The 27,579-nt window shown below is 36.3% G+C and overlaps 2 protein-coding genes across 3 annotated transcripts; one reads left to right on the top strand and one right to left on the bottom strand.

Annotated features, from left to right (window-relative positions):
• The first annotated feature begins 258 nt into the window (after window positions 1-258).
• Window positions 259-5,357, top strand: LOC127644271 (epithelial membrane protein 2-like). 2 transcript variants are annotated; one of them, XM_052127381.1, is made up of 5 exons: window positions 259-386; window positions 1,426-1,547; window positions 2,358-2,466; window positions 2,675-2,815; window positions 2,937-5,357. In XM_052127381.1, exons 2-5 carry the CDS (start codon window positions 1,470-1,472, stop codon window positions 3,089-3,091), a joined length of 483 nt encoding a protein of 160 aa, XP_051983341.1. In that variant the 5' UTR covers window positions 259-386; window positions 1,426-1,469; the 3' UTR covers window positions 3,092-5,357. The 2 variants fall into 2 exon arrangements, with proteins under 2 accessions (XP_051983341.1, XP_051983342.1); XM_052127382.1 differs by having other exon boundaries at window positions 279-386; window positions 1,429-1,547.
• On the bottom strand, window positions 4,890-11,151 carry LOC127644268 (40-kDa huntingtin-associated protein-like). The gene is made up of 12 exons (XM_052127375.1): window positions 11,067-11,151; window positions 10,661-10,707; window positions 10,475-10,547; window positions 10,215-10,374; window positions 9,558-9,626; window positions 9,299-9,419; window positions 9,083-9,175; window positions 6,649-6,713; window positions 6,425-6,506; window positions 6,295-6,341; window positions 6,102-6,157; window positions 4,890-6,000 (listed from the first exon to the last, which is right to left on the bottom strand). Exons 1-12 carry the CDS (start codon window positions 11,132-11,134, stop codon window positions 5,919-5,921), a joined length of 963 nt encoding a protein of 320 aa, XP_051983335.1. The 5' UTR covers window positions 11,135-11,151; the 3' UTR covers window positions 4,890-5,918.
• Window positions 11,152-27,579: the final 16,428 nt, after the last annotated feature.

Here is a 27,579-nt window from a genome sequence, read left to right as displayed (position 1 = left end):
ACGAAGAAGTCACAAACTCTTAGAAATCTATGGTAGTGTACCAAGAATGATTGAGCGTGTATGCGGCAAATTTTAGGGAGAAACTTGAAAAGCATCTAAACATTGGGCTCAAAGGCAGTTCAACTCGTTTAATAAAATATTTTGGTTTGCTTTTAAACAATAGCAGTAATCAACGTTTGTGTGTCTCCTTGTACGCTATCTGGATGTGGGATAGGCTACGTGAAAGTAAGTCCTCGGGATGGGTGGGGTTCTATCTGCAGCAAAGAGTGCGGGAGGGGGGCGAGACAACCGACGAGGTGAGGGGAAGTGAGAATCCTCTTGGATGGTGGGTCAACAGATAAGACTGCGAAAACCAAGAAAAAAAAATTCAGCTTAAAATACTCAAGGTAACGTTTTACTAACTGTGCCAGCGCTGTACATAAAAAATATCTGTCGGTGAGATTTTAAAGGGATCGTTTTTTATTACATTTAGGCATCTACAAAATAAAATAGAGCTAAAAGACATTGAATAAATATACGGAACTGTAACTGATCACTTATAATTTGATCCAAACTGTTTGGATAAAGCCACAGCCGAACGTATGACGTTGCACGAATTCCTCTTCTCTGTACATCTCGAATCTGTATTTTGCGGTAGCCGTGATGTTAACCGCATTTGGGACAATCATTCCCTTGTATATTCGTTTAATGTGTATGAAATGTAGATTTGCTGGTAGATGACAAATAACAGATTGCTTATGCACGCATGGCCGCATATGCATGTTGTTTTGAGTCGCCCACTAATGCATAAAATATGAATGCAGTAGCAGAAGGTCTAATATGATATCATTGAATTGTACATTTTTCTTGAAAATAAATTTGTAGATTGTATGAAAAGCATGCATCAGCATTTTATGTGACGTCACTCCACATAAGTGTGATAGAAAGGGCATCTTCCCCACCCCTTTAGTTCTTCTTGCCTCATGTGACATCTATTATTAAAAAGCAGATGGAAATCTGTGCATGTAATTTTAGAAGCAGCTAATTGTCCCAATTGGAGTTGGTCACCAGGCACTATTAGAAGAGAACATAATAGCTGCTAATTGCATGTGTCTAGGACACATGAAACTTTAATGCCATGACATGAATGCTTCACTCTCAGCATTATAGGAAGAATTTACTTGACATAAGTGTAAATAAATAAACATGCCTTCATTTCCATAGAAATTATTACTAAATTGGGGAAAGTATTAGTGTGAATGAAAAGCATGTATCAAAAAAAATTACATCAAATTCATTGCATCCCAAAAATCCATCAGTGTGACACATGGCTAAAAGTTTCTAATTTCTATTACACGCTTACATTCACAAGCAGTCATCATAAGATAGGTGGCCTTTTGATGTGGAATAACTTCTGTGTCATGTTTTGTAATATTTTCTGTACAGCAGGATATTGTTCCACCTTGTTTTCTTCCCTTCATCTTCTGAATATGTTGAAGGCCCTGGCAGGAATCTGTTTGCTTCATCTTACTACAATTTTCTTCCTCTTTTGGGCAACTATAGATGATGTAATTGAATCTTTCTTTCTTTCTTTCTAAATGTTCTGTCTTATCTAGTTCAACTAAATAAGAAAATTCGCTCATAATTTACTCACCCTCATGCTATCCCTCATGTGTGGCTTTCTTTCTTCTGCTGAACACAAATTAAGATTTTGAATATTTCCTCTGTAGGTCCATACAATGCAAGTGAATGGTGGCCTGGTCCAAAAAGTACATAAATGCAGCATAAAAGTAATCCAAAATGACTCCAATGGTTAAATCCATACCTTCAGAAGAGATATGATAGGTGTGGGTGAGACAGATACAGTTTTGCTACCTTTTTACTGTTGTACTATACATTCTCCTCCCTGCCCTGTAGGTGGCGATATGCAAGAAGAATGTGAATCGGCAAAAAAAAAAAAAAAAAATGAAGAAAGTGAAAGTGGAGATTTATAGTAATAAAGGACTTAAATATTGATCTATTTCTTACCCACACTTATAATATCACTAATGGAGGGATGGCATGGGAGTGAGTAAATGGTGAGAGAATTTTAATTTTAAGGTGAACTATCCCTTTAATGAAATGCTTATGCAATCACAGTGCAAACAGACTGACTTGAGAAGTATGCAAGTTGTCATTTGGATGTGTTTTTACTACTAATGTCAGCCTGACAGTCATTGTACCTATAATTTTCCATATTAGTAATATTGTTTATTTTTTAACAAACTGTTTTGTGTTTTAAGAACTCTTTGATAGTATTAGTTGAGTATTGATGCACATCTTTGTCCAAAGGCATACCAGGAAATACATCAAAATGGGTTGTCTTTTGCTTTTCCCAGGCATGGTGGTTTACAAGGACACTTTACACAGACCTGTGGGGCAGATGGGTGATGGAGAACAATGACAATGTTTGGGTGTACATGGACATACCCACCTCTTACCGGAAAGGTAAGACAAACAATGCATTTCCCCTAACAGTAACAGTGATGGTTCAGTGACTTGTTGACCATGTTTTTGTGCTTTGCAATCAGCTATCAATAAGGTCAGAGACTGTGTTGATGCATTCTCTTTGTCATCAGATGAGTAAATAATTACATATGCTTGTACAGACTGGGACATACGCTCAAAATATCCTCCCTTCAATCCCTCCTTCTAGACTATCTGCAGGCGGTACAGGCCTTTGCAGTGCTGTCCTGCCTGTTTGCTGTGATCTCTCTCTCTGTGTTCATATTTCAAATCTTTACTCTGGGTAAAGGAAAGCGCTTCACCATCTCCGGTGTTGTGCAACTCGTCTCCTGTAAGTTCCTTTGTCTGGAAATCTGGTGCTATTCTAAAGATGTCTCAAAACCCAGTAAGAATACATATGGGGCACTAATGAATTGCATATGACATTCACTTACACTATCTTGCCTTTCTAGGTTTCTGCATAATGGTGGCTCTGTCAATCTACACTGATCATTTTCACAGAGGTGAGAAGGATGGGTGGTATGGCTGGTCTTACATCATGGCCTGGTTTGGATGGCTGCTGACCCTCTTCACAGGAATTATGTATATCATCCTACGAGTGGATTAAACTTTAGCCCTCGCCCTCAGTGCAGATCTTCAGCCTAGGTTATTCTTTTGTCATGGAAAATCTACTGTGGACTATGAATTATTGTTGGTGCAGAAAGCTACACATAATGAGTTGTCTGAGATGTTACAGGTCTCGGTTTGAATTGTTGGAACTTTTGAACGTTTTGCAAAACTTAAAATCTACCAATGAGAAATGCTTTACTCAGCATTTCAAGAAACATGGCCAGAAAGTTTTCTTAAACAAAAAGATAAATGTTGGAATAGAGTGGATTGTTGTGATAAAGCACTGAGGGCAATGAGAGGGTCTGAACACACTTTATTGTGTGGGTTTAGTTTTTAAGGAGGGTCAAGATGTGAATATATAGTATATCCAGGAATGAAATGTAAAAATGTATCTATAAAGAGAAAGTTTTACATATAAAGTACATACAAATATATAAATGTTATAGGAGTGTAGTTTTAAACTCTTCTGGGAATGATTGTTTCTGTAGAACATCACTTGCACTTTAAACTAGATACAGTATGTCAGAACAAACATACATAGGTTTATTTTGGTTCGAGTCAAACTAATATAAACCAAAGTATATTTGTTCTGACATATGTTTGTTCTGACACTATGTCAGTGTATTTCTTATCAATGGATTTTTGTTTTGTTGTAAATGGCAATAGCACAGGATAGCCTCTAGATCAAATTAAGGGTAAAATCTTTTTGACCTGAGATTCATTATGGTGCTGTTCATTTTGTAAACACTTGGTCATGTAGTACGAAGCCCCTTAGAGGACAGGGCAAGATTTTTTTTTTCTGAAATAGTTTTGCCTTTGCAATAGTTTGCATTCCCTCGCAATACATTTACCATGGTTTTAATATAGTAACCATATTTGAACAGGTAACCATATACAATACCATGGTATTTGTAGGAAAACCAGTAACCGCAAGAAATAACATGGTTAATCTATAGCAAAACCATGCTTACTAGTATACCATAAAAGTATGGTTTCCAAAAAACAAAACTTGGTTAGCCTACAACAGTCATGGTTACTACAATATTACTACAGATAAATTATGTACACCAAAACTAACGCCAAAAGCTATGGTTAATACAGTCTACAATATTACTATAGGAAAACCAACTATGGTATTTGTATAGTAAAACCATAATAACCACAAAATTATGATTTTTATAACCAAAGTTTTAGTTTTCCTGTATTATCACTATGGTTTCACTACGAATATCATGGTTAAAGGTATAGCTATCCCCCAAATTATGATTTTCTCATCATTTACTCACCCTCATGACATCCAAGATGTGTATGTCTTCCTTCTGCTGAACACAATGATTTTCAGCTCTGTAGGTCCACACAATGCAAGTAAATGGTGGCTAAAACTTTGAAGCTCCAAAAAGCACATAAAGTCAGCATATAATAATCCATACAACTCCAGTGGCTAAATCCATATCTTCAGAAGCAATATGCTAGGTGTATATGAGAAACAGGTCAATATTTAAGTCCTTTTTTCTATATATTCTCCTCCCTTCCCTGTAGGTGGTGATATGCACAAAGAATGTGAATCACCAGAAACAAAAGAAGAATGTGAAAGTGATAGCAGTGATTTCTAGTAAAAAAGACTTATTGATGTTTTTCCATCCACACTAATCATATAAACTCTGAAGATATGGATTAAACCACCAGAGTCTTATGGATTACTTTAATGCTGCCTTTATATGCTTTTTGGAACTTTAAAATTCTGGCCATCATTCACTTGCATTGTATGGACCTACAGAGCTGAAATATTAATAAAAAAATCTTCATTTGTGTTCAGCAGAAGAAAGGAAATCATACTCATCTGATGGGATGAGGGCGAGTAAATGAGAGAATTTTTATTTTTGAGTGAACTATCCCTTTAAATTTGACTGTAGAAAAACTATGGTATATGTATTGCAAGGGAATGCAAAACTAATTCAGAAAAATAATTCCTGCCCAGTCCTCTGTAATGTAGAGTCATGTCATGATATTTACAGTACTATTTCTGTGACTTGCACAACTCAAGGTGCAGAAAGTTTACATTGATAACGTCATGGGCCCTGTTGCTATGCCAACAATTTTGATTAGCATGAATATGATGGACGTTTGTGTGGTCAGATGACACCTATGATTGATTCTATAGCACAGAATGTTCCAAATGAGTTCGGCTTTCAGAATCTTTAATTTTTATTTATTTTTTTCCTCCAAGTGCCATAATGAAATTTTAATGGGAGTAAAAAAAACAATTCAATATTCTCTCAAGGAAGAAGCTCCTTGTTATATGGAGGTCTAATTTACAGTTTCTGCTTACTGTATTTTGTTTGCTTAACCAAAGTTTCAGCCTGTTCTACAAGTGTTTTTATTTTGCAATTTGACAGACAATGGGAAGAATCAGTTTAATTTTTTTAATGCAAAGCCAAACAGTGTAAACTCTACAGAGAAGGACATTCATTTTAGTAATCACACAAATAAAAACCTGATTATAAGAATCTCTATTGTCATTTTATTTACAACATTTAATCATATTTTACAACTTTAAATAAGATACAACAAAAATCTTTCTGCTTTTAAATATAATATTAATGAAGAATAAAATTATGTATTCATAGAAGCCAGTTTCTATGAGCAACAATTCTGAGACATGACAGTTAAGCATGTCAATAGAGGAAAATCTGTTTTCACATGTGTATATACAGTACTGTTGTACTAGGTCCTCTGACCTACAGTCCTCATGCAAATGCACCAGGCACTGGCATAGGACTGTTCCAACAATGCTTGTTTTGTGTCTGGGGGTGAAAGGGACTGAATTATATGCCCTGACCAGAGGGTGTAATTCTCTCCTGAACCACTAAGTGGAGGAGATGATTCTGTTCTGCTGAAAGGAGAGGCCTGTTGAGAGACGGGAGGTTCAAAATGGTTATCTAATTGCAACAGCTCCAATCCAATAAATATCAAAGCACAGCATGATGCAGGAAATGCTGAAAGCTCACCATAGTTCTGTCTGGAGAGCCTTCAGAGATTCTGTATCCTTCTCCTGGCAGGCCATCTGCAAACGCAAACAGAACCAGTCAGACCAGACCAATTTGGCCAACTTAATCCAAGATAAGGGCTCTACGAAACATCAGTGTAATTATTTTGGCACAAGATAGGTTTTGAGAATGTGAAGTTTGCACAAATGCTTACCACAACTGACTGTAGGAGGAGGAACACATTTTCTGGGAGGAAGTTTACTAGGAGAAGGAAGGTGACACGAGTTTATTTAAAATGACTGCAATTTCAAATACTATTGTGTTATTTAACTAGGAAGTCTTACCCTGACTGTGCGAGTCGAATGATTCCCAGGCGTATCGTTCTAGTGTTTGAGCATGCTCGGGTAATAGCTTCTGAGGGGGAGGCTAAACACATACCAAATTTCAGGGAAAGTAAACAAAACCACTTGAAATTGTTATCACTTGTTTGTATTATGTTAATGAAAATTCAAACTGTAGCAACATCATGTGAGCCCACAGAGAAACCTTACAAAAAACAAGAATTTACCTCAAGCAGCATTAGCAGTAATACTCTAGAAATTTCACACTTTGCGATGATATCCATAAATGCCCCTGGAATTGAAACAAACAGAAGATCTGCATGAATTGGTTATATTATTATTAGCTGATGTCAGCACAACTCAGAAGACTACTGACTCAATGGAACTGCAAAGCTCTTCCTTAAAAGCATGAATATCAGTCACAAGTCACAAACACATGACCACTGGTTGTAGAGTTTAGAGTATAACCAAAGGTTGAACACCTCAAAGTATTTGCCCACCAAAACCTCACACATACCCCTCATTTAGTTTATATCTGTGTAAATATTTGCAGTAACCAAAATTTAGAGACTAACATTGGCTATATTGTTTTCAAAGCAGGGCTGTCGATTTGAAGCGTTAATTCAGAGCAATTGAATGTAATAAAAAAAGCATTAAAATTAAAGCAATGCATTAAGTCTTGAGCCGTAATAAAAGTACGCATTTGTCCTACCATCAGAGCAATTCAAGCTTGAAATACATATAATGTTGTGTTTTTACTAGCTGCGTCAGCAGGGGGCAGTTAGCACACCTAAAAACACCTCACAAGCAGCACAGAAACAAAATGAGAGTTGGTCACATGATACGCATTCTTGACAGCTAGAAGGAGCACAACAAAATGCAGGGAACTCGAGATGCAATCTTCAAAGATTCAACTGCTTTTAACTTGACACAGCGTCCAGTAAATGTGCCGTTTATGATGCTGAAAACCAGTGAGATGCTCCAAAAGTATATGTCTGACACATTTGTACATAGATCATCAATTAATAACAGCACAGACGGAATGCAAGAACACATCCTGTGAGAACAGGGCAGATTGACAAACTCAATAAAATGGATTGCTCTTGATATATAATGATATATAAATAAAATAAACAATATATTGACTTCTAAAGCCACTTTTTGTATCGCCTTAATTAGGCAATATGCTTTATTCATCTGCCACAATAATGCAATATATTCCCATAATACATGTATGTATGCATGTATACACACATATACAACTCATTCAGAAAGTATTTAGACCCCTTCACTGTTTTTACATTTTGTCATGTTGCAGCCTTGTGAAAAAATGCTATAAATGATTTTGTTGACAAAGCAAAAACCAGATATTTGATAACTTTGCAAATTAGTTAAAAAGAAAAAAACTAAAACATCACATTGATATAACTTTTGCTATGACACATTTCTCTGGATCATCTTTGAGATGTTTCTACACTTTGACTGGAGTCCACCTGTGGCAAGTTCAATTGATTGGACATGGTTAGGCATGCTTATCAGACCAAAAACCAAGCCATGAGGTCAAAGGAACTACCTGCAGAGCTCAGACACAGGATTGTGTTGAGGCACAGATCTGGGGAAGGTTACAAAAATGTTTTGGCTGCATTTAAGGTTCCCAAGAGCACAGTGTCCTCTATAATTCTTAAATAGAAGAAGTTTGGAACAACCAGGACTCTTCCTAGAGTTGGCTGCCCAGACAAACTGAGTAATTAGGGGAGAAGGGCCTTGGTAAGAGAGGTGACCAAGAACCCGACGGTCTCTCTGGATGAGCTCCAGAGATCATGTGTGGAGATGGGAGAAACTTGCAGAAGGACAACCTCACTGCAACACCACTGATCCGGACTTTATGGCAGTGTGGCCAGACAGAAGCCTCTCCTCTGTGCAAGACACATGAAAAAGCACTGAAAGGATTCTCAGACTGTGAGAAACATGATTCTCTGGTTATGATGAAACAAAGATTGAACTGTTTGGCCTCAATTCCAAGCATCATGACTGGAGGAAACCAGGCATTGCAATAGCATCCCAACGGAGAAGCATGATGGTGGTAGCATCACGCTGTGGGGTGTTTTTCAGTGGCAGGGACTGGGGTACTGGTCAGGGTTGAATGAAAGCTTAATGTAAGCCTGGTCCAGATTGCTCAGACTGGGTTCACCTTCCAACAGGACAATGACCTTAAGCACACAGCTAGGACAATGCGAAAGTGGTTTAGGGACAACTCTGTGAATATCTTTGAGTGACTCAGCCAGAGCCCGGACTTGAGCCCAATCGATCATTTCTGGAGAGATCTGAAAATGGTTGTCCAATGATTGTCCATACACAAAAGCGAAAGCGTGCGAGAGAGACCCAGCGTGTTCGCGACAGACTGAACGGCAGCCAGAGAAAATAATAGTTTTGACATTTTAAACTTCAGCAAATTAAACTTCAGCATTCAAATTATTTATTTATTTTATGGCATGTAAACATATACTTTTATCAATAGATCTATATCTGTAGAAATGTGTCTAACTCTATTTGCAATATATATATATATATATATATATATATATATATATATATGCGATTTATTTAGTTTATTATTTGTAATCGATTTACAGCCCTAATACAAATCAATTCTCTTCGTACCAACAGGGGTGTTGGTCCCAGGTAGCTGTAGTCCTCTCTCCTGACAAATAAGCTGCATCTCAGACAACACTGCAAGAGCACCATCATAATCACCTGTCAATCAAACATGACTGTTACTATGGCAACAATAGAACAACATTTGAAACGTTCAAACAAATCTATAGTGTGACTTGAAAAAAAAAGTTTTCTAACAGGAGTTTGCCCCTTTGCACTCACGGGTCAGTATTTTGCAGAAGGCCATCTCCCACAGCGACAGCAGGGACTCAATCGGAGTCTGAATCTGCAATTCTGCAGCTCTTTGGAAATGAACTATCGCCTCACCAGGTCTGTTCATCTCCTTTGCACATATATAGAATAGGGACATTTAACATAAGCAAGCACTGCAGAAAACAGCAATTTCACAATTAAATTATCCAATAGCCTAATTGAAAATGTTTGAAAAAGTTCCCATATATTACAATGATTAATGTCTCACCTTCAGAGCATTGCCAAGCTCCAGTGAGAGACTGGCCGCCATAACAGGTTGATTCATCTCAATATAGACCTGAACAATATAAGTACATATTTGCAGTATAAAATCTAACAAATAAATACTAAATCTGCATGTGACTGCCAGATATTAGGCTTTTAACAGCAGCAAAGCTTAGAAAGTTCAATTCAATTTACAGTTAATACATTTTAAGATAATTTCAACACAGTGAATTAGCTGAGAAACAGGCACCTGATAAATTAGCAAGAACTGTTCATATATATATATATATATATATACACACACACACACACACACACACACACACACACACGCACGCACGCACACACACACATCGCATTTTTAAAAACCGTGCTTCAAGTCATTGCTTTATTCTGTCTTCCCTGACTGCAAGTGAGGCAGTAGTGGTCAGTCAATGAAGGCTTGATGTTTTTGTCAGGTTCAGTTGAGCAGGAGCAACACTTAGTATGAAAAGTATACCAAGCCAATAATCTATATAACGGGTTTCAAGATAATGACTTTATTCCAATAGGCTTCAACAATGTGTAGAGCCCAACTTTCTACAAAATAATAACCTGAGTTTTTGTATACTTACCTACATGAGCGTGCAAATCTGGAAATAATCTGGACTGTGATAAATACCTTAATGGCGAAACTATAGCAGTTCATTGCTGCCAGCATGTTCTCATCAAAGCCGGGGGCTCTCAGTGCCCTAGTTTCCTGTTCGGAGGCCAGGAAGAGTCGGGCTGCATCGGTAAGAGCCAAGGCTTCTCCTGGAGCATTGAACAGCGTCTGTTCACACCTGCAGGGAAAGACAAAACAGCATTTACACTGATGTCTTGATCATGTTCAACACGTTCATATCAAAGTATTAAGATATGTAAGGTGAGAAGTTGTGTTACCGGGCCATGGCTAGATTACAGAAGGCAGCATACTGAGGGCAATCCTGCTGTTTCAGCTCCTTGGCCAGCTGACCTGTGGAAGGATGTAATCCACACTGAATACTAGAGCTGTCTGTTGTCACATTTCCACAACACTGGACCCCCATTGTAAATGCAGAAACAGCAATGTTGCAACACAATACTCACCAAACTGTTCACTTGCTTCGGCGACATTAGGCTTCCGAAGAAAACGCCTTTGTGATTTAAAGGAGACAAGTCAAAATAAGGAGCAAAATGTCAAAATTGAAGCTAAATTAGTTGAGATTAAAATTGCGCAAATAATTTATCTTAAAATACTCGCTATGCCAGGAAATAAAAGCATGCCATACACTTAATGTTAGTTAAAAGGTTTATAATCTCACAATGACAAATTAAGGCAACTAGATCTAATCTATTTACATATAGTTAGCAATGTGCTAGTTAGCAGCTGTGCAGTTTTCGACAATGACAATGATCAGCTCAAAATCGTAAACATAACGGCGTATCTGCCAAGGCTAGCAGGGAAAACAACAAATTCATTCCTAGAAAAAAAAACTGTAATTTTAGTTTTTACTTTTTCAGTTTGTTTGACACCGCTCGGTAGCGCATTAGAAAATCTCCTTCGGCTGCCATTGTTGACATTTGAGAAAGAGTGGTAGTGAAACAGGAAGCTTTGCTGCAAGTATTTCCATTGGTTGGCAACAGCCAAACTGTTTTTGATTGGTTTACATGCTAAAATGGAGGATGTAGATTGAAAAATCTTCTGTTTTTATTTAGAAATTGTCATGTACATTAAGCATCTGTGGCAAATGTTTAGCTAAGTTTGTTTGGTTTAGTCTCTTACAGTTATGTACTTAGAAGTAAAACTATGTTCATAGTTAAATGTTATATATAAAAGATGTACAGCACATATAACATATAGTTGTTTATAAAAACGAAGTGTAAAAATAGTACTGTCATTTATTAAATTTTTATTTTTGTCCCAAACCCTATACATTTCATGTACTTATGATAATGTGATTGGTGTGATTGAATGTGAGTAAGTGTTTATGCCTTGCGATGACAGTAATATTGCTAAGTCATCTAGATTGTCCTCACGGAACTCCTTTAGAACCTCTGCCAGCTCTCTGTGAAGCTGAAGGTATATATATAAATAATGTTTAAAAAAAAAAATTCTGCATAAATACAAAATTTCATCATGGTGCTGTGCTTTAATATAATTGATATTATTATACAGTACATCATTTGGGTACATACATCTGGGCTGTTGCTCCTGATCGGAGATCCCAGGGCAACTTCTTTTTGGTCCGAGTCTGAGGAGTCCATGTAGAAGTCCTCCCTAAGTCCCACAAAATATACGACACCAACAACAAAAATAGTTATTAGCATAATCTAACCTTATATTTTTATTTTAAAAATTAAGAATTTTGGATTGCACTGGATAGAACTGGTGGATGGCATCGGTACGATCATTCTTTCTTGTTGTCGTATGGGCTGAATGACATTAGTGTGATCAACTTGCTGTGTAGTTCTTGTGGGTTGGATGGCATCGGTGCAGTCAGCCTGGGTTGTAGGTCCAGTGGGCTGGATGGCATTATTGTGCAAAATCTGCCTCGTAGTTCCCATGGACTGGATGGCAGTGGTGCATCCAGCCTGGCTTGTAGTTCCTGTGGGCTGCATTACGTTAGTGGTATCACCCTGGGTTATAGGTCCTGTGGGTTGCATGACATTGGCAATGGGTCTCTACAAGGAAAAGAAACTTACTGCAGAAATTCAGATTATATCATTAAATATCATTAAAATAAAAAAAATAAAATTAAAAAACAGTATGTGATGTGATGTCATACATTTTCAAGGTTTCCTTTATTTAACATATGGATAAATACAGTTCAGAAGTATTCAGAATATTTTTATGTTGCAGGTTTATGCAAAAATGCTTTAAAATTTTTTCCCCACATCAATCTACACTCCGTACGCATGATGACAAAGCAAAAAACTGATTTGTGATAACTGCAAATGAAAAAAACCCAAACTGAAATATAAGTAGGCTATTCAGACCCTTTGCTATGACACTTGAAATTTAGCACAGCTGCAACCCATTTCTCTGGATCATCTTTGAGATTGGATATCACGTGTGGCAAATTCAATTGAGTGGACATGATTTGGAAAGGCACTGTCAGGACTCTCTCAAACACAAATGTGATGCTGAACCCAAGTACGGGAAACTTTAATTACAAAACAAGGAAATCCACATAATGAAACAGGAAACCGGTGTATGGGGGAAATAATCCAAGGGGTATCACTCACTAAGAGAAATAAACAAACATACAGTCAAAGGGTAAATAATCCACAGGTAAGTGTTCCACAGGTAAATCTTCCACATGATAATCAAGAACAACTGAAGAAGATATACTTAGATACTGCATGAAAGCAGCGTGGTCACAATATTCCTGGTACAAGATTTGACAATGTGTGTGTGTGTGAGTGGAGTATATATAGAGTCCTTGATGATGGTGTGATTGATTGCAGATGATCGTGATTAGTATGGCCCGCTGGTGAATGAGATGAGGAAGGTGCATAACTGGTAATGTAGTATATGGGGATATTTCAAAGTAAGAGTCAACATAATGGAGGGTGGACAGGATGACAGTCTGACAGGCACACGCCTGCTTATATTAGGTCTAGCAGCTGAAAATGCATATCAGAGCAAAATCCATGTCATGAGGTCAAAGGAACTGCCTGCAGAGCTCAGGGACAGGATTGTGTAGATGCACAGATCTGGGGAAGGCTACAAAAATATTTAGCTGCATTGAAGGTTTAAAAGACCACAGTGACTCCATAACTGTTTAATGATGGAGAGGAAGCCAGGCGGAAGCCTCTCCTCAGTGCAAGACACATGAAAGCCCGCTTGGAATTTGAAAAAGCACCTACAGGACTTTCAGATTGTGAGAAATGAGATTCTCAGGTCTGATGAAATGAAGAATAAATGTGGTCCAGAGCACTCAGGACCTCAGAATGTGCTGAAGATTCACTTTCCAACAGGACAATGACCCTAAGTACACAGCCAAGACTGTTCTTGAGTGGCCCGGCCAGAGCTCGGACTTGAACCCAATCAAACATCTCTGGAGAGATCTGAAAATGGTTGTCCACCGACGGTCCCAATTCAACCTGACAGAGCTTGAGAGGATCTGTAGAGAAGAATGGCAGAAAATCCCCAAATTCAGGTGAGCAAAGCTTGTCGCATCATACACAGAAAGACTACAGGCTGCAATCGCTGCCAAAGGTGCTTCGACCAAGTACTGAGTTAAGGGTCTGAATACTAATGTCAATGTGATATTTCATTATTTTCTTTTTAATAAATTTGCTAAGTTATCACAAATCTGTTTTTTGATTTGTCATTAAGGGATATAGAGTGTAGATTGATGTGGAATATTTTTTTTAAGCATTTTAGCATAAGGCTGCAACATAAAATATGAAAAAATGAAGGGGTCTGAATACTGTATGCACTATATATATAAAGATTATTTACATATTAAGACCTTTAAGCTATGTTATCTTGTACTATGAAGATTTAACAAGCAAAGGCCCGGGATAGTAGGACTATGCATAGAGTATGATTATACTGAGTGAACAAGTGAATATTTACTCCGCTTACCTTGGGACGAATGTAAAGGGCAGACCTGCCCAATGTATTGTTACAGTAAATTTGTTCAGACTTCCCAAGTTCAAATGGATGATCTGTCTTTGGCTACACTTTACATAAGTCAAATTCTTCAGGTAGATCAGGAAAACTATCCATTAGTGCCTGGAAGAATTCTTGCTTGTCTAAATCCCATCACACAATGACACGGTGGGATGGAGCGGCATCTGATAAAACGTTATAGAAAAAAAATCACTTCACAGCCAAAAACTTACCAGAAAGCAAAATTATTTAATACATGTAAAAACATCTGTTAACTCACCTCTATGTGATATGTAATGTTGAATTTTGGTGCTCTTTATTACAGAGACTTTAAAAGTTTTTTGTCTTGGTGCTGTTACACTGTTGCATGTTGATGGATTGGTCCACCACCATTTGAATTTTGGAACATTTCAAACCTTTATTAAAGAAATGTACATGCATGATCATTATGTTTACTAGACAGAAGAAATGCGCACTTGAAATTAAAATCATTAAAGCATATAACCAAATGCAATCTAGCAATTTTATATCAAATCACCTCAACAAACCAAACATTTAAAATGCTATGTTGGCTATGAAGACCTTGAGTCATGATTTGGGTTAAACAATGCGGAACACTTTGCTCAAGAACTCTCTGATTGAGAAAATGTACCCCTTATTACAATATAAAATACAAGTAATTGCAATGAGAATTGAAGGGTTACAGTGGAAAGAGTACATTACATTTATGCATTTGGCAGACGCTTTTATCCAAAGCGACTTACAGTGCACTTGTTACAGGGACAACCCCCCGGAGCAACCTGGAGTTAAGTGCCTTGCTCAAGGACACAATGGTGGTGGCTGTGGGGATCGAACCGACAACCTTCTGCTTAACATTTTAGTGCTTTAGCCCACTACACCACCACCACTCCAGTAGCAGGCATACTTTGTGTAATATATTCAAATTCATATATATGTTGTGCAAGCATACTTGATTAGTGGCAAGTTTGATCTTTAGTAAAAACTTTAAATTAATGTAGAATTATAGCACTCTAATATTATTATTTGTTAAGATTACCATTTAACTGACAGAATGTTTAAAAATCTTAAAATATGTATAACTAACTGTCCAAGAGAGATGTTTCTTCCTCTTCTGGGGCGTCCTCGTTAAGAAGGCGGTTAAATTAGGCAGTCATTCTGTCTCTAATATCACATAATCGTCTCCTGAATCTGATATTCCGTTCAGCCATTCAACAATGTCAAACAAATTCACATAAAATTTTAGTTGATTCTCGTGCTTAAACAAAAGCATAAAATTTGCGCTCTAAGACAACCTATATATGAAAGGTGGCCCAATGAGGACACACAGTAATAAGTCAAATTCAGATAAAGTTCAGTAAAAAGCGCTGCTTTTCACAAACACAGAAATGTTGTCAAATATGGCATTTTTATCTATTTGCAATTGCAATTTCTGCTGTGTATTTTTCGGCACTAAGACATTGTATAACACCGTAAAACACAGCGTTTTGTATGTAAACATGTTAAAACTATGCTAATTCTGACACTTTTAGCTTGCCATACTATGTCTCCACAGTAACGTGCTCAACAAGCCACCTGCTAAATGCACGGATTGACGGTCTCAGATGCGGAGGCAACTGAGATTTATCCTCTGCCACCCGGATTGAGGCAAATCACTACTAGGACATAGAACACACTGGGAATTGGGTATTCCAAAATGGGGAGAAAAGGGGAGAAATTGAAAAAAAAAAAAAAGAAAAAGGAATAAAAAATTTGAAGACTCACCCCTCACAAGAACCACCCAGTGTACTTCATGATTTGCATAATGAAAGTAGTAATCGCCTACTTAGTAGTAAGCTGTTATGCTTTTAGATTTGTGTCTTTATCAACTTAGTAACCAAAACTGTACTATTAAGATCTATTCTCCAAACAGTCTCCTTGTTCTGAGTCTTGAAGCATTCAAGTTTGCCATTAGTGTAGTTTTCTGGGAAAGTTACTCTAGGTCGAATTCAAGAGTTTCTATGGCTAGTGCCACTCTGGTTCTGTTCAGCATAGAGATTTTAGCTTTGGTAGGAAGGACTGCTTTGCTTGGAAGAAAGAACTGGTGTTATGGAACCATATGCGGTCTCAAGATATCTGTATGACTAATGTGGTTTCTAATTATGACTGAAAGGGTGTAAGTGAACAATTCAGTTATAGATTAATTCTAAAATGAAATAAAACTGATACCCAGTCACCGAGGACATGCAAACCACCGAAATGGTATATAAATAAAGATCAGTAATTCCTTCAGTTTCTCGCTAACAGCACAAGATAAAGATCCAACACAGGACAAGTTTCACCACATACATACTTAGTTCTCCTATTACCTTTCATTTGAAAATAAATTATACACCTTTCTCCTTTTTTATTTCACTGACAGATAATGATATCCATTAACAGTGGAGCATTAATCATAAAGAACAGTTGCCTCTCCAAAGAAGACAGGAAGTTAAGGCATATTACAAAACAGTGGGTGTTTGCAGGACCCTCAGCTCATGACATATAATCTTCTCAGTATGTACTGCAATCCTTCCAAAAAAATAACTTTCACTCCACAATCTCACTTGTTTAATTCTGTCCTTAATGGAAGGAATACGCTGATGTTCTTTAACAGCTTGGTATATTAAAAATATTGTCATTACTAGAGCCTTTGCACTGTGGAACAGGATAAATAGCTATAACCACATGACAGCATAATTCCAGGCACGACTCCATCATGTAAAAACACTTTAAATTAATGTCCCCTTTGTTGAGGGTTTATAAAGGGGTTATTAATGATCAATAAGTAATTTACAAATGCTTTATAAATCATTGATATGCTGTTATAGCAACATTAATAAAAATAGTAACTTTTATGTAATACTTGCCAAATAAAAACATACAAGCTATAAATGCTTAATAAATACACTCTCATACTTATCAAAAACATAAAAAGCCCTAATTCATGATTTATGCCACAATGCAGCAAAAATAGACTATTATAGGGAAACTAAAAGGAGCAATGATATAATTTTGCTATAGTCCACTTTGCATTTATATTAATTACTGTAGTCACTTTCCTGGTCATGTTGATGTCAAAAGAACACTACTCCGAATGGTGTCCCAACTTACCAGTCCTATTGACCTAGTCCTCTGCAAAAAAATTAATAAATAAATATGTTAAAAATACAGTAAAAATGTAAACAACTTTACAGAACAACCTGTGCATTTTACAGTTTAAAACGGTTTTAATTTCCATCACCAACAAAACAAAAAAAAAAACAGTACAGAAGAGCACATGATGACACGAAGTTCACCAATAGTGGCTCTTCCAGGAGCAATGACCTATAAACATGTAGAGATAGAGCTCAGTGTCACAACATTAAATATAAACAAAACACCTCAATGTACATAACTGATATTAAAAATAAGAAGAAACTGAACTATTCCCATAAAATATAATGAAATATGATGGATCAGGGAATTGTGGGAAAGCCCGATTATTGTTTTGTACTGTAATTTTAACAATAATTTACAGTAAAAAGTACATGTGCTCTCTTTTTAAACATAATGTAAAGTTTCACCATTAATTATACAGGTAAATCATACTTTTTACATCTAAAATATTATTATTGTATGAACCACTGTATTGTCTTTTTTTTTGTATTGTCAATTTTTTACTGTATATTTTACAGTTAATACTCATTAATCATTTTACTTTAATTGATTAAGTATTTTTACAGTCTTTACCTTTAAATTGACAGACATGTTTTAACAGTGATTGCCAGATGTTTTATAGAGTCTAAGTACAGCACTTTGACCACCAGGTGGAAGCATAAGGGTTTATTTGTGTGAGAGAGAATGGTTTACAGGGACAGGAGAATTAAATCTTTTTCATCTCCGAGGCAAATAACAATGAGTTCCAAAACAAATGACTGCATCACAGAACTGTCACCGGCATGCACATAATTAAATGCAGGACCAGTGAATTGAAATCAGCAGTAGAGAAGCTATTCAAATACATGTTCTTCCATTTAGTAAGACACGAGAGGAGAGGAGAAGAGAAAGAAATTCACTTAGAGGTGACAAATTGCCTGGTTTAATGAAAAACAGGTGCACGTGTGCCTTGTGACTGTTGCCTCAGAGCTTAAGAAAAGGAACAAGCACACAGCCAGGAAAAACTGACCTCACATACCACAAAAACAGCAAAGGGTGAGAGAGAAATAGAGAGAAACACAACAAAAATAACATCATTTCCTGTCCAATAATCTCCTTCTTTTCACTCTTTAGTCATTCCTAAAATCAGAATCAATGCAGATTTATAATCACGTCTGTAAGGGACTACAATATTGCCAAAGCATTCAAAAACTTGCATAGCTGTAGTACATGGAGAACATTTTGCTTCTCTTATTGATATCCTCTGGGCATTTTTATTCAGGTTGCCACTTTAATTCACACATTTAAACTGGCGACCCACATATGAGATTGACCCACTGTAACCATGGAAATGATATGGTGATGAGTGAAGACCAGGGATGATGAATTATGAATACAACGCTTTGAGCAGAAAGAGGAATCTGAACTGAAATGCACGTTGTCGCTCAGCTATGTTAAGAGCCTTTTGACTGAATAACAGAAATCATGTGAGACTACCTGATTTATGAGTCTTACTTGACTGCTCTGCTAAACTGTTTTAGAGAGAGAGAGAGAGAGAGAGAGAGAGAGAGAGAGAGAGAGAGAGAGAGAGAGAGAGAGAGAGAGAGAGAGAGAGAGAGAGAGAGATGTTACAAACTAGTTTGGAGAATACAATTTTGCACAGAAGAAATTTAAAGGAATATTCCGGGTTCAATACAAGTTCAAATACAAACTCAATTGACAGCATTTGTGTCATAATGTTGATTACAACAAAAATACTGTGTATTTTGACTTGTCCCTCCTTTACTTTAAAAGAGAACAAATATGGGTTCCAGTGAGGCACTTACAATGAAAGTGAATGGGGCCAATCTGTAAACATTAAAATACTCACTGTTTCAAAAGTATAGCCACAAGACATAAACAATGTGCCTGTTAACATGATTTGAGTGTGATAAAATCGCATCCAAACCTTTTTTGTGTAAAGTGGCAATTTTACCATTTTGGTGCCATGACAACGTAATGCCGTAAACACTAAAAGGACCATAAAAATTACAATTTAAACAAATTTTTATTTCAAATTTACAGCTCAAATAATACACAAGTTTTAACAGAATAATTAATGTAAGAGCTTTTATAAAATTAATATTCACGTTTCTGCCTTTAAACCCCCCAAAAATTGGCCCCATTCACTTCCATTGTAAGTGCCTCACTGTAACCTCGATTTTTGCTTTTTTAAAGAAAAGGAGTGACGGTGGGCCTGGATTGCACAGTGAGTAAAGATGCTGACTACCACCAGTAGTGCGATCATACTGCGTGAATTTCAGGCAGCAGTAATTGCAGATCAGGGAGCATTTTGAAATATCAACTGTGTGAATTTGGCAACTATTGATAGAGTGTCAGCATGACATTGTGAAGGAGGCAAGATCCAGTATGTGCAGGTACGGATTTGCTACTGTAATGCCTCGTTATACTATACAGTTACATGCAACTGGAATAATTTGCTTCATGAATTTGCTTTTTTCTTAGAGAATAATGGAGCTTGAAACTGAAGGGGCACATCACAAATTAATTTATGTGGATGAAGCCGGCTTCAACCTCTGTAAAGTGAGGAGACACGGGAGGAACATCATTGGGCAGAGGGCTACTCTTACAGTGCCAGGTCAGAGGGGTGCCAATATCACCATGTGTGCTGCCATCTCCAACTATCAGCCCATACAACACAGAACGCCTAATCACATTTCTTGATACACTGAGAGGGCTGTTGAGGCCTGGCATGATTCTGTATGTCATCATTTGGGACAATGTTGCCTTCCACCATTCTCGCCTTGTGAGGATTGAATGAATGATTTGCAGCACAGCATTCTTCTTTTCTGAACCCAACTGAGGAGTTCTTCGCTGCTTGGAGATGAAAAGTGTATGATCACCGGCCATATGAGCAGATGTCCCTCCTGGAGGCAATGAATACTGGTTGCCTGGCAATAGGTGCAGAGGACTGTCATGGATGGAGAAACCATGCAAGGAGGTATTTCCCTCAGTGCATTGCGAGGGAAAACATCTAATCTCGATGTTGATCAGAACCTGTGGCATAATCGTCAGGAATGAATGGACTAAAGGTGAAGTTCTGAGTATTTCAACACTTTTTATTTTGTTTTTAATATATATCTCCACCCATGTTTCCTTTTGGTTGCTTTTTTTTATATATATATAGTATTCAGCAATTCTGAATTTGAAAAGTATCATATATTTCATAATGACAGCTGTACTTTGTTGTCCATTGTGTAATGATAGATAGAAAGAATATATTCATTTGACCACAAGTTGTGGTGTTTGATGGAAATATTTGCTTTTGTTGCATGTTTTTAATGTTTTGTGAGAGTTAGAGCATTTTGCAAACAATGGCCAATGAGCTTCAGTTTTAGCCTGTGTGTTAACTGTTTTGATAATGTGATGTCAGAGTGGACAAATGTGTGAAAGCAATCGAGAAAAACTGTAACGTGTTAAATCTACTGCCTTAATTAATACGTACCTGTACATACATTCATTTAACATATTAACATATACATACAATTGTATATCATACAATTATATATCAGGCCATAGCAAAAGAAGGAAAAAAGCATTAAATAAATCTAAAGAAAAGGTGCACATTTGGACAAAGCTGGAGTTTGACAGTGTGATGGTTTGGGAGTGGGAGAGAAGAGAAAGTCAACAGATGGGGAGAGGGAGCAAAAAGGAGAAGAAGGGAAACAGAAGGAGATGCACGAGAAAAAGAAAGAGAGAGCGAGAAGAGTTAGTGAAAATAAAAAAGGAAAAGAGAAGGGAGGGGTATGAGTAAGATAAACAAGAGAGAGAGAGAGAGAGAGAGAGAGAGAGGGGGGGCATAGAGAGCAGCATCATAAGTATTTTGGAGGGCAGATCACAAGACAATTTAATGCACAGTCTTCTCATTGCATTCTTCGTTCTGTTCAGAAACAGGATAGGAAGACGAGTGGACAGTACAGAGACATTAAAGCACTGGACAGGATCACAAGAAAAGAGAAAGGAAGCATACTTTCAAAAAGTAATCTGAAAAGAAAGCTGCTGTGCCCTGGAACAGCTACATCTTATAGAAGAAGTAAGTCTTCGGTGTAATTTTACACTAAAAGTTAGCCAATTACTTTTATATTTATAATACTTCACTGATGGTGTCCTGATTTAAAACACACAGATGTTTTGCTCAAGTGGTGTGTGTGTCCTGCAGATTTACTACCCTGCTATTTCCCCACTCTCTGTTGGATCCAGCCTTTACATTATTTAGTCTAGAACTAATAAAGCATAAAAACGATTTTTTAAAACAAGTCTATGATATGGCAATAAACCCAAATTTTACGTTAGTGAATTTATATGTCTGTTGTAAGATTTAAGAATTTTACCTCGAGTGATTTTGATCATGTAAGGCATGTAAGTCCCTCCTCCAAAAAAGTTAAAGCAAATGTTCATTATTTATTGTGTATTAGCAGTGTTGAGTGTAATCTGATTACAAAGCAATTAGTTACTGTAATCTAATTTATTTTGAGTCAAAACAATATTGTAACACATTACATTTATATTCTTGTAATAAGATTAAAGTTATGGCAGTTTTCCACTGCACGTTACAGTTCGACTCGCATCAACTCTACTCGATTTACGTTTCTGAGTTTGCTTTTCCAATGCAGTTTAGTGTCATCTCAACGTGGGTGGGATTATAGGCTGGTCGTCATAGTTGCGCCACCTCTACTGCCGTGACATCATCTTAAACATGACACAAACTGACCAAAACAATAACACAACCGCTAGCTGTTAGCTACTAGCTCATTGTGCTGCATAAAGCAGTTGTTGCGTGGTGATTTTACACAAGTGTATAAGTTAAATTGATCTGGTTGTTTTAGAAGCATTGACCATGGTGTGGTTTTGAGCATAGTCATTTCTTTTTTCACAATTCGAAAGTCCCGTGAACAAATGATACTTTTATCGCTGTTGCTAACTTTAAAAATAGCGGGTCGATATCTTGTGTCGGAAATCCAGTGACGCTGGTAGTGACGATTCTCTCTGACCAATCAGTGATCTGAAGGATTTTGACGTCACATTTAGTATCGGCTCGGCTTGCTTGGAAACTTGACCGAGGTGGTACTAAAAAAAGCATCAGGTATCAGGTACTATCCACAGTGGAAAAACCCCCAAAAAGCGAATTGTACCATGCAGTGGAAAAGCCTCATTACTGGCTTTCAATTAAAGTAAATGTAAGTACATTCCTTAGGTCATTACTAAAATAATATTATTTATGTGTAATACATTTAAATTATGTGCATTTTTACATCTGTTTGCAGTTCTGTGACAGCTAAAGGGTGTGATAATTAACAAGGAGGAAATAGAGACATTATTTTGAATTTGTTGAATTGAAAAGAAAAATCTTTTCTGTGAAAGATGTTTTAGAAAGTTAAATCATTTGTAATGTGGTCACTATGTCATTAAAGAAACCATTAGAGCAATCTGATTAGTAATTTGTATTAGATTACATTTTTGATTAATTTAACATGGTATTTGCTCAAGAATTCACTGTAAAAAAAATAAAAACATGCATCTGTTAAATATTTGATAAAAAACTGCGGCTGTGGTTGACAGAAATTCGCCATCAAAAATTTAAGTGACCATGTTTCTGGCATAACTGGATGTTTTTTTCAGTTCACTTCAGTATCCACAGGGTTGGGGAGTAATATAAATGATACGATCCAAAGAATGTTGAACACCCTTATAAAAAATCTTGTTTTCAGATAAACTAGCTTATTTCTCACATGCAAATGATCTTGTGAAATGCAGCAATTGTTTGCCAGAAGTTTGCAGCAAATTTGCCATGAAATCTTGATTTTTCTAAGGTCCATTGAAACACTTTCTTAAGATGTGATACATTCATACAAGCTGACAGAAAAGAAAGTTTGAAGTAAGTTTGGAGCAGCAGAAATAGAAATAAACATGGTGTAAATTGTCCCGTGAGCATTTAGCTTTATGCTAAGCTAAAAGGCTATGTCGAGCCATTTTACATGCATCTGTTACCCACAGGATAATATTTTTTTATCAAGAAAACCTAAGTTAGATGAAAAGAAATTCTCTAGTAAGACCTTTGATATTAGGGCAAAAATCTTATTCTTGATGATAATTTTTGTATTGCTTTCCTGGAAAAATAACAAAAAATCCTTGAAACAAGAATCAATTTGCTTTATCTTGTTTTAGAAGCAGCACTGCATAAAACATTTAGGCTTTTTTCAAAGAATGCATTATTAACATGTGTATTTTGTCTTACTGTACTGGCAGATTTATTATAGTCAAAACAAGTAAAAAATCTACCAGTGCTGAATCCAAAGTATTTAGATTACGTTACTGACCTTGAGTAATTTGACGGAATATGTTACAAATTGTAGTGGAATACATTTTAAAAGTAGCCCGCCCTGCAATATATATATATATATATATATATATATATATATATATATATATATATATATATATATATATATATATATATATATATATATATATATATATTAATAAATGATTTACTGTAGTGTTAGTCTACCAACCTACCAAAAATCTGCTTTGCACTAAATATACTGTTAACCACCATAGTAACACAGGTGGCAAAGCAAAAGGCCACATTATAACTTTAATTTGATCTAGAACAAACCTTCCAGGACTAATTATCAATAAATATGTATACACTGCAGAATACTCACACTTGACACAAAACACCATAGGGAAACAATAAACTAATGCACTAAAATACTAAAATAAAGTAATAAACATTAATTAAATAACGTAAAATGTAACATAAAACACCTCTATGTACATAACTGATAAGAAAATACATAATACAAGAAGATACATAAATATTTCAATAAAATATAATGAAACTTGATTGGTCACACAGGGACTTCTGGGAACATCCAATTATTGTATTTCACCATCATTTTAATACTAGTTTACTGTAAATGTTTATGTTTTGTCTTAAATATTCTACATGATCACTGTTAACCATAAGGTAAATCATACTTTTTACTATATATATATATATATATATATATATATATATATATATATATATATATATTTTTTTTTTTATTTTTGTTTTTTTACTATATTTTATCGTAAAATTACATTATAGAATTATAACTATCTATGTCTTTTTCACATTACTTTACCAATTACAAACATTATAGTGTGGGTCAATGTAGCTTGGACATGAAATACAAGATGATGAAACATTAACCCTCTTACATTTGGGTTCTTCAGCATGAAGGATATAGATCTCCTTTAAACCTCAATATGGAGCCATTTTGAGAAATACTTTTTCACTGACTGACTCTACAAAGTCAATTACCATGGTCTCCAAGTTCAATATTATGTAAAACTCTCTCTCCCCAACCCGCTCCCGCTCTCTCTCACTGTCTCACTCTTTTTCAGTTTCTCTGTGCTGCTTTCCTGCAGCATTTCTCTGTAATTTGAATTTTGTTTTAGTCCAATGGACATGTTCTAGCTGTCTTAATATTCACATTTCCCATACCCCTCATATTTACAGAGGTATATAGTTCAAAAAGGTGTAAAGAAATATGGTCTTCGTTCACAAGATTATTATCTTTTAAATATCCCGACAGTCAGTACAAATATGGGTAAAAGGGCATTTAGTTATGCTGCTCCATTTGATTGGAACTAGTTACAAGATAAATTACGTTTTAAAGAGATTGTCTCTCTAAATGTGGAACTTCAATGATTTGGTTTCGGATTTACCTGATTGTAATTGTTTTAAGTGATATGTGTACATTTTGTATATGTAATTAATGTATTTGTTTTATGTTTAAATGTTTTTTGTTTTAACTAAGTGTGCTGCCTGTCTTGGCCAGGACCCTCTTGTAAAAGAGATTTTAAATCTCAAGAGTTTTTTTATTTCCTGGTTAAATAAAAAACATTAGTCTAACCTCAGATAACTCTCTATGTCTCAGACACTGGTCTGTGTGGCTCTGGCACAAAGGAGATTTTCTTTCACATAAACAAATTGAGTTTGCTATCCATCAGGCTAGTCACAACACAATCAACCCGTGGTCCTCTGTGTTCCTGAATGAAAGCATGAGGGACTGAAAATACCCAACACACCAAACAATTGTTCCAGGGAAAATAAGAGTATGAAGTGAATTTGAGAAGGAATATACTGTAGAGATGAGTGTAGATGAAACATACAAAATATAGTCATATGAAGTTGTGGGTCTGTGTGCACTTTCCTCAGCTCCTAGGACAATTTTGGCTGTTTGTCCTGGAAATAAAAACAAAGTGCGCTCCCCTGTGCCAAATGAATTGGCAGGGTAAATGTTTTAAACTCTATCCTGACATTGGAGTGTTCTCAGATTGTTCAACTTTTTGATATACCTCTCTGCCTCTTTATGTACACCTCAGACAGACAATTCTGTCCCCACAGCAATGAAGATACAGATGGCAGGACTACCACTGGTGGTTGTAGCATTATTGTCTCCATGTCTTGGGATCAGCAATGAAGTGGATTATGGGAACTGGAACTACAGAGAGGGAGGTAAAGCAATAAACAATATATCTTAAGAAATATGAAACTAAATATATTGATGGTAAAATAGTGGCATAATGCAAAAGCAATATATATATATATATATATATATATATAAAAAATGCAATATATTCTATATAAATTTCTACAAAAATATTTCAATTTGTTTTTTTGTTTGGAGTGCCTGCAGTATGCACAGAAACAAAATTTTTAGGAAGATTACTCTTATTGTCTGGGTAAGTCCGGACCGGGGGGCGTCCCATACAGAAATCTGATATATGTTCATAAATGGTTTCACAGATACAAAAAAGTCATACTTGTACATATACAATGTGTAACATATACTGTGTTTTCCCAAAATGGCCCACTAGTGGAATTTAAATATAGACTAGAAAATGTATTTGCTCAAATATATTAACTTTATTTTTATAGGGAGAGGCTATTTGCACTCCTAATTAATTACTAACATGCAGTATCTAAGCAGTGTGTTTATTGTGTTTGCTGAGAGTCCCACAGACACCCTACACCAACTCCTACCCCTAAACCTTTGTTCTAACGTATCCTGATACTGAGAAACTCCTCCAAAAGACTCAACGAATTGGACTAAATCGCAAATCAAATCAGACCATTAGGTTTACAGCTTGGCCAATTCACCTAAAAGAATAGTCACAAAAGAATGATTCATTAGCGAACCAGGCATTGCTAGATCGGTTTCTAAACAGGCAGCAGAAATCCCGGACACACATCATGACTGCTGAAATATTCTCAGATCAGTAAGGGCACTTGTGGTATGCACAGATTGAACATCTGAACAGCTGCAGACATTCGGTTTGTGTCATACCTATGCCCACCCAGAATCTGAAAATGTTGTGGTGAAATCTGAAGAAAAAGAATATGTTAAACCGAGCTCAGAGGAATGCACTCTTGCTGCTGAAAGCAATATCAAATTAGCCAAAATATTTTATAAATGAACAGGTCTGGGAGATGCAGAAATTTATTCATTCGAATTCTATGGAAATCTGCTGAGCTTTCTGTGCAATTCTGTGGGCGCAGACCCCAGCAGGGATAATATCTTGTTAATGCTTGTTATAAAAGTTGAACATATTTCAATACAGCTCATTAAGCATGTGAGTTTCTTTCTTGATCATTTCAAAAACATCAGATTGTCGGGGCCTGTTGAGGAAAAATGGGTTAGTATGTGTTGGATCAACTGCAAAGTGAAATTTTTTGTTCAGATTTACAGTTTCACGGAGCTATCATTAAAATTTAAATCACATTGACCAATACACTTTATAATTCATCTTGAACTTTTTTATATGCTAATGTGTCAATCTAGCCAGCCAAAAAAAAAAAAAAATCATTTATAGACATCACGTCTCCTAATTCAACATTCTAAGTTTAATGCCTGGAGTTTTGCAAACTAATTGATGAGGACATCTTTCTAAAATTATTAGACACCCTTTTGTCATGTGGTCATACAATTCCTCATCTACCTTATTAGTGACTAACCTCATTCTCTTTGCCCTCATGGCAGCGGAGAATGTGAACGTGGCAAACATACGCAGCGTGTCTCGAGTACTGGACGCCTGGGGCAAACGCATATTCAAAGATATCAAGACTCTCTTACACTCACAGCCCAATGCCCTTCTACCAGACTACTCCAGGTAACAC

The sequence above is a fragment of the Xyrauchen texanus genome, chromosome 5 (genome assembly GCF_025860055.1).
Source record: "Xyrauchen texanus isolate HMW12.3.18 chromosome 5, RBS_HiC_50CHRs, whole genome shotgun sequence".
Taxonomy (NCBI): Eukaryota; Metazoa; Chordata; class Actinopteri; order Cypriniformes; family Catostomidae; genus Xyrauchen; species Xyrauchen texanus.
This window is presented reverse-complemented; position numbering and strand designations above follow the sequence as displayed.

What these genes read in the sequence shown, in the direction of transcription:
- LOC127644268 (XM_052127375.1), bottom strand. Translation starts at nt 11,134, where the DNA reads ATGTCAACAATGGCAGCCGAAGGAGATTTTCTAATGCGCTACCGAGCG. An exon ending in TGTAATCTAGCCATGGCCCG is followed by an intron (nt 10,375 to 10,474) that starts GTAACACAACTT and finishes CTTTCCCTGCAG; the next exon opens with GTGTGAACAGACGCTGTTCA. An exon ending in CTTCTGCAAAATACTGACCC is followed by an intron (nt 9,176 to 9,298) that starts GTGAGTGCAAAG and finishes TTTGATTGACAG; the next exon opens with GTGATTATGATGGTGCTCTT.
- LOC127644271 (XM_052127381.1), top strand. Translation starts at nt 1,470, where the DNA reads ATGTTGAAGGCCCTGGCAGGAATCTGTTTGCTTCATCTTACTACAATT. An exon ending in TTTGGGCAACTATAGATGAT is followed by an intron (nt 1,548 to 2,357) that starts GTAATTGAATCT and finishes TGCTTTTCCCAG; the next exon opens with GCATGGTGGTTTACAAGGAC. An exon ending in TGTTGTGCAACTCGTCTCCT is followed by an intron (nt 2,816 to 2,936) that starts GTAAGTTCCTTT and finishes TTGCCTTTCTAG; the next exon opens with GTTTCTGCATAATGGTGGCT.